Source organism: Verticillium dahliae, genomic scaffold (assembly GCF_000150675.1).
Source record: "Verticillium dahliae VdLs.17 supercont1.15 genomic scaffold, whole genome shotgun sequence".
Classification (NCBI taxonomy): domain Eukaryota; kingdom Fungi; phylum Ascomycota; class Sordariomycetes; order Glomerellales; family Plectosphaerellaceae; genus Verticillium; species Verticillium dahliae.
Window position 1 is genome coordinate 45,131 of NW_009276934.1, and position 6,000 is coordinate 51,130.

Genomic DNA, 6,000 nt, shown 5'->3' on the forward strand with positions numbered 1-6,000 from the left:
CGGAGGTGCTCCTGTTGGCAGCCAGAAACTTCACGGCAAACGCGAGTGTAAGAGGTTTGCAAACAAGGAAGACAGACGTATCTATTTCCGAAGTTAGATAGTCATGTGTGTCGGAAAATGGCGTTTCAGATAGGTCTGGCCGTGAGTTCTCACACATTTGTGAGCATTACTCTTTGTTCCCTGATCTCTTGCTCGTGAAGCCTTTGGAGGTCGAGTTTGGACCGCTCCTCAATGCTTGTGATCCTTGAGGATAATCCGTTGTATTGTGCCGGTAGCGCCCACGAAGTGCAAAGGCTGTCGCTGAGAGTCGCAAATGCAGCAATCACATCCTTCAAGAAATGGTATTGATAGCTACGACCCAAGTTTCTGGAACGCGGCCGCAAGTGCGCTGTCGCTACCGACCAATTCGGTTCCATGACGGAGACTGAGGCGGCAGTAGTGGCGGTTCAATAGCCGACGGGCCGTTACCGAATACTTTATGCCGGGGTGCACCAAGGACCTAACAGTCTTCCTGGAAAGTTGTTCGAAGGATTGTTGAGGCAGGATCTCAATACGCACTGTTAAATCCTCCGCGGAACCGTACCGACATCTCAACAAACATAAGCCGCTGCTGACGAGGACTGCGCCCACACTGCCCATCCAATGCGACCAAGCTACCTGGTCTGGTAAGACCGCCCAAGAGCCTGCCGCTGGACCCTGCGTGAGATCCGTGGCCTTCCTAAGCACAACGTTGGCAAGCTGTGCATGCCATAACAGAATTGCTTACTCCTCGTGAGCTTCTGGCACTGTGCCATGTATTACTTCTCTCTGGGTTGTCTGGGTGTTTGATCAAGTATCCGCAGTGCTCAGAGCCTTTCAAGATGCTGAAAAATGCGCCAAGAACCGGATAGTCGGCTCGAACTCTCACACCTAATATGGTATGCCACTGGAGATGTTCGTAAGCTTGCCCACAAGATGCGGTCCTCAATGCAGAGAGGCCTCGTAACATCCTTGACAAGAAGGGCCGAAGGTGACAGTCTAACGCAACTGATGTCTCCTCTACCTACCCATGACACGGACTTCAAGGCTGCGTAAGGCTCGAAATGCGGTCGGCAATCCAGGGTTGGAAGCCACCGGCGAGTGCGGGTTAGACGGCTTGGCCGATCTTGCTATGCTGGACTGATGCCGTCTTGCGGCGCAGGGCTTCGTGAATGGTTACTGGGGTTCGAAGCTGTGAGCTCGTCGGACTCCCCGGTCTAGTAGATCTCCGTGTTGACAGGCTCTGGGCGGTGTGAGAAGACAAGTTTGTACTTGACAATCTCAGCGACTTCCAGTTGCTCTTCGCCATCCGGACCGTTACTAACGCCATCCTTTTTTCGTACAATAGCAATTGCTCTGGGAAGTTTCTTGACCTCTCCGGTGAGTCTCTGGTGAGGACCGACGTATAGGTAGACACGCTTCATCCAAGCTGTGCTGCCAGCCTCCTGGGTATCGGGGTGGTAGTCCGGGAAGTCGATTCGACCCACGGGGATGCTCTTTGTGGCCTTGCCGTCCGAGTCCACTGCATCCTCAGGTAGATTTATTATGCCTTGAAGTTCAAGTAGGGCTAGGCCTGACGGCGTTTGTATCGTCTGAGGCAGCAGATTGTCTACAGCTTGGCGTGACGGCTTGGGCGGGTAAAGCTTGACCTGAGACATTTTGGCTGATAGTTGATGGGCTCTGATGGAATGACTGTGGAAGTAATGTGTGTAAAGAGTAGGATTGCCGCTCGACTGGTGGAACACCACGAACGTCCTGAAGGATGAGCAGGATCAAGACATGTCGGACGCGGACGTAGAGTTGGCCGGGGGTGTGCAATGAGATAAGCTGCATGCCTCCCTGTCTGCCTTATGTCAGCAAGGCACACCGCGCCAAACTGGGATCATCCAGTGGGTCTTCAGGGGTGGATCAACCATCAACGCTGCTTGGTCTGTGCATTCGCTGTCGAAAGAGGAAACGGCTGAATAATTTCTCCATTGCCCGGACCACGGGGCTAACCGAATGTGATTGGCAGGACGGAAACCCTAGCGCGCACACTCTTTCGTTCCCCCATTTCGACTTTTCCTCGAACGTGGATCCTGTTGTTCGTGAACTCTTCGTTACGCCCATCGACTTTCGACAATCAACGCCAATTTCTTGCACCACCCAGCGCCGGCAAGATGAAGGTACGACAGCCTCTACTCGAGCTCCCAGAACAACGGCGAACGTCTGTACTCTATCACGATCTCGATTGCGATACGGATATCGGCCTCGGCGTTGCTGGCGCTCGCCCTGACACTTTTTATCGCGGGCGGTCAAGAGCTGACTTCTTTTTCTTCTCACAGTTGAACATCTCCTACCCTGCCAACGGCAGCCAGAAGCTCATCGACATTGAGGATGAGCGCAAGCTCGCCATCTTCATGGAGAAGCGCGTACGTACACACACCCGTCGACTCGGACGTTCCATTACGACTTGAACGATTATTTTCATACCGAGGAAGTCATCCAGCCATGACAACAAAACTAACGCGAAACCTTCCAGATGGGCGCTGAGGTCCCCGCCGACTCCCTCGGTGACGAGTTCAAGGGCTACATCTTCCCGATCACCAGTGGCAACGACAAGCAGGGTTTCCCCATGAAGCAGGGTGTCATGCTCCCGTACCCGCCTCCTGCTCTCCGACGGACACTCCTGACTACCGCCCCCGCCGCACCGGCGGAAGCGCAAGCGCAAGTCCGTCCGTGGTTGCATCGTCGGCCAGGACCTCTCCGTCCTGGCCCTGTCCATCGTCAAGCAGGGCGAGGCTGAGCTCCCCGGCCTGACCGACGTCGTTCACCCCAAGCGCCTTGGTCCCAAGCGCGCCACCAAGATCCGAAAGTTCTTCGGCCTCACCAAGGATGACGATGTACGTGCGCTCCTGTCCGCCTCGAAAAGCCACCTCGTCATCGCCTGCCCGGTCCTGCTCACGCAGGCCGGGTAGAGTGTGAGAAAGAGAAGGCCGCGGGTGGCCTCTCTGTTCCCTTCCCCATGGAAGACGGACGAGAAGCAGAATCCCCGCGTGCTGGGCTATACACACATCGAGACAAAGACCGAGTAGAATGTCGGTTGCTAACCCGTGATTCTTTCCCCGGTGATTAGGTCCGCAAGTACGTCATCCGCCGCGAGGTCCAGCCCAAGGGCGAGGGCAAGAAGGCCTACACCAAGGCCCCCAGGATCCAGCGCCTGGTCACCCCCCAGCGCCTCCAGCACAAGCGCCACCGCCTTGCGCTCAAGCGCCGCCAGTCCGAGAAGGTCAAGGACGAGGCCGTACGTACTACCATGAAGACTCCCCCCTTCTGCCGACACACGCTGACCATGGCCCTCTCTACAGAACGAGTACGCTCAGATCCTCGCCAAGCGTGTCGCCGAGAAGAAGGCCGAGAAGGCCGACGCTCGCAAGCGCCGCGCTTCCTCCATGCGCAAGTAAGTTATGGCGTTGGGAAAACGAAAAAGAGATGCTCCGGTCTTCTGATTTTTCTTGCATCCGGCGTGGTAAGGGGGAAACAAAGCCTGGCGTGGCTCATTGGCAGTTCATCATCGAAACGGCACACGAATGTACTAGATTGGCATTCGGGACAATGGAACAACGCATCATTGACGCATAATACCCATGATTCTTGCACGCTGGGCAGCCCTTGTGAACCCCTGTTTTGTGTGTGTCGTCCAAGCGCTTCTCCAGCTTGGACAGGCATCGGACTGGTGTACCAAGGCAGGCAAGCGAGTAGTCTACTCATGCCATGCTGTCGTGACACGTTGGTAGGGCCTATTTTATTGGCTGGTAGGTAGCACAATGACGAAGACATGATCATCTCTAACCTTGTTTAACGTTTTCTGCTGATTGGGAGTCTACAAGAAGCATCTATGCCAACTCAGAATGTGATTTGAAGATGTCCGTGCATCACGTTTATGAAACGGTGCCTCGGTGAATCACAATAGTTGACCGGTATCGCAGAGCCAGGCATTATGATTGTGAAGTGTCCATCTTCATCATTTCGCAGGACTGCTGGAGATCTTGGATTACATGGTATTGCACATTTATACACATCGGAATACGGTGGAAAAAAACACGATATCATTGTTACTACTCTACAGTACCGCGCTTTCCTGCCCATGTGGCCGTTGCAGTGTAGGCAAAGTCCCAAGCAGCCTGCACTCCGCTGTGACCAGTCCACACTGACGAACGTTGCCGGGGATCCAATACGGTTCATAATGGAGGGGAAAAACCAACGCGGTGAAGAAATCCATCTGTCTCATCGAGCTGTACGTGAGGAAACGGAGGCTGCAACCGAGAAAACTCTCGGTCGCACGCGAATCAACCCGTATGTCTTGCCGTGAACCTGTAATCCAGACCTTCCTTGTCCGCAAACCATGCAAATGCTTTCTATGCCTTCTCCTCAGCTCGCCGAATTCAAATATGCTTGCCTATCAGTCTAGGCGAAGCCGAAGTAATCGCTGCCAGCTGTGATAGCTTTCATGAGTTGAGAACGGAGTGTCTCATAACTCTCATACTCAGGAAGATCAAGTTCTGTAACACAATTAGCCATAATATCGACGTGATACAGCAAACCTGGAATTGACTTACGGTTGAAGCATGTGTGTGAGCTGGGAAGACGCTCCTTGTTACCATAGTCGCGGTGAATGTTGAAACGGCTCACGCCATTCATCCCCTCAAGTTCCTTGAAGCCGTTGAGAGGGACTTTGGACGTTCCGGTCACGAATTGCAGGAGTTTGGCCAGCTCTTCCTTGTCAAACGACCGAATGGCACGCCAGAACCACTGGATTTGCTGCGAGGATGGAGTGTAGTTGTGGTACTCGGTATTGCTCTTCCAGTCGTCAATGTCAATATCGGGCAGACCGGAGATGAGTAGCTCAAGCTCCTGTTCGTTAAAGATGCGGATGAGCTCGGACGGGATGATCTCGTGGAAGCCCTTCAGAAAATGCTCCATCTGTTCTTTGACCGAGGACAGCAGTTTGTGCTCAACAACCAAACGAACGTAGTCATTCTTGTTCTCTTCGGTGACAGCAATGTTGCGGCCGTCGGGGCACAGGTCGACTATCGTAGTAACCCCGAACTCGTCGTCTTCGACCGAGAACGTCTCTGTAATAATATCCGTGATATCGTTCTCCAGCATCCACACCAGCGACTTGTAGTAGTCGGGATCGAACGATTCCATATCTTTGACAGAAACGGACTTGCCAAGGATGCGCTTGTACACCGCGCGGCTGAAGTAGCAGTCGAGAAGTCGGCCTTCATACAATGCTTTGCCGATAATGCGGCCCACAAACTTGAAGTACATCAGGTGCATGTCGTTGATACCACTGAGCTTGTTCGGGTGGAAAGTTGTGCGGTCCGAGGACACAGGAATGAACAATGCATAGTTGGCGTCGAACATCTGCCGTGCAAGCACCTGGAACCACTCGCGGGTGACACCTCCGGCATCGACGCCTTCTTCGCCATGGAATCGAATATTGAGCTTGCCGTACTTCATCTCATCGCCAGACTTGAAATAGAGGGACCGGAAGGAGTCATGGAAGACGTGCTCGCGTCGAACCGCAAGCTGCAGGGAAGCGAAAGCAGAGCGCTGCGTGCTAGCACGGCTGTGAACGCTCCGGTTGAAGTAGTTTCGCTTGTTGTCAAACTCCAGCACCTTAGGGTTCTTAACGAGAAGAGCGAATGTACCCGACATGAGCTTGGGGTTGTTTCTGACAAGCTCGTTGAGAATTCGGCGGTGGTCTTCGGTGAAGTTGAAGAAGAGTCCAGCCATGCGGGACTCGGGAGGAGGGCTTGAGAGGAGCATCTCCTTCTCGGAGACTTGCGCCGGGGAGTCTGCTGTGGCTGTGTTCTTGCAGACAACCATAAGGGACTCGATGAGGGGGAGAAGGATAGTTGCGACATTGACCATATTCTCGCGCTTGTGGATAGCCCTCAGACACTCGCTGAGCTTGTCCCACATGCTGGAGAAAGT

General features: G+C 53.8%; 3 protein-coding genes across 3 annotated transcripts in view; 1 reads left to right on the forward strand and 2 right to left on the reverse strand.

Moving 5' to 3' along the window:
- Nucleotides 1-1,235: 1,235 nt before the first annotated feature.
- Nucleotides 1,236-1,676, reverse strand: VDAG_06905 (uncharacterized protein; the record flags this gene model as incomplete). The annotated part of the gene is made up of 1 exon (XM_009655810.1): nt 1,236-1,676. The coding sequence occupies one exon, from the start codon at nt 1,674-1,676 to the stop codon at nt 1,236-1,238; it is 441 nt and encodes a 146-aa protein (XP_009654105.1).
- Nucleotides 1,677-1,797: 121 nt separating this feature from the next.
- VDAG_06906 (40S ribosomal protein S6-B) lies at nt 1,798-3,461 on the forward strand (the record flags this gene model as incomplete). The annotated part of the gene is made up of 7 exons (XM_009655811.1): nt 1,798-1,812; nt 2,033-2,101; nt 2,343-2,429; nt 2,540-2,644; nt 2,718-2,900; nt 3,134-3,301; nt 3,366-3,461. The coding sequence occupies 7 exons, from the start codon at nt 1,798-1,800 to the stop codon at nt 3,459-3,461; spliced, it is 723 nt and encodes a 240-aa protein (XP_009654106.1).
- A 629-nt stretch (nt 3,462-4,090) lies between these two features.
- Nucleotides 4,091-6,000, reverse strand: part of VDAG_06907 (E3 ubiquitin-protein ligase) — a 13,035-nt gene continuing 11,125 nt past the window's right edge. Inside the window, exons 5-6 of the mRNA XM_009655812.1 lie at nt 4,617-5,989; nt 4,091-4,559 (exon numbers count right to left, since the gene is read on the reverse strand). Of these exons, the coding sequence (XP_009654107.1) occupies nt 4,465-4,559; nt 4,617-5,989 (1,468 nt within the window). The 3' untranslated portion in view covers nt 4,091-4,464. The remainder of the gene's footprint in view (nt 4,560-4,616; nt 5,990-6,000) is intronic.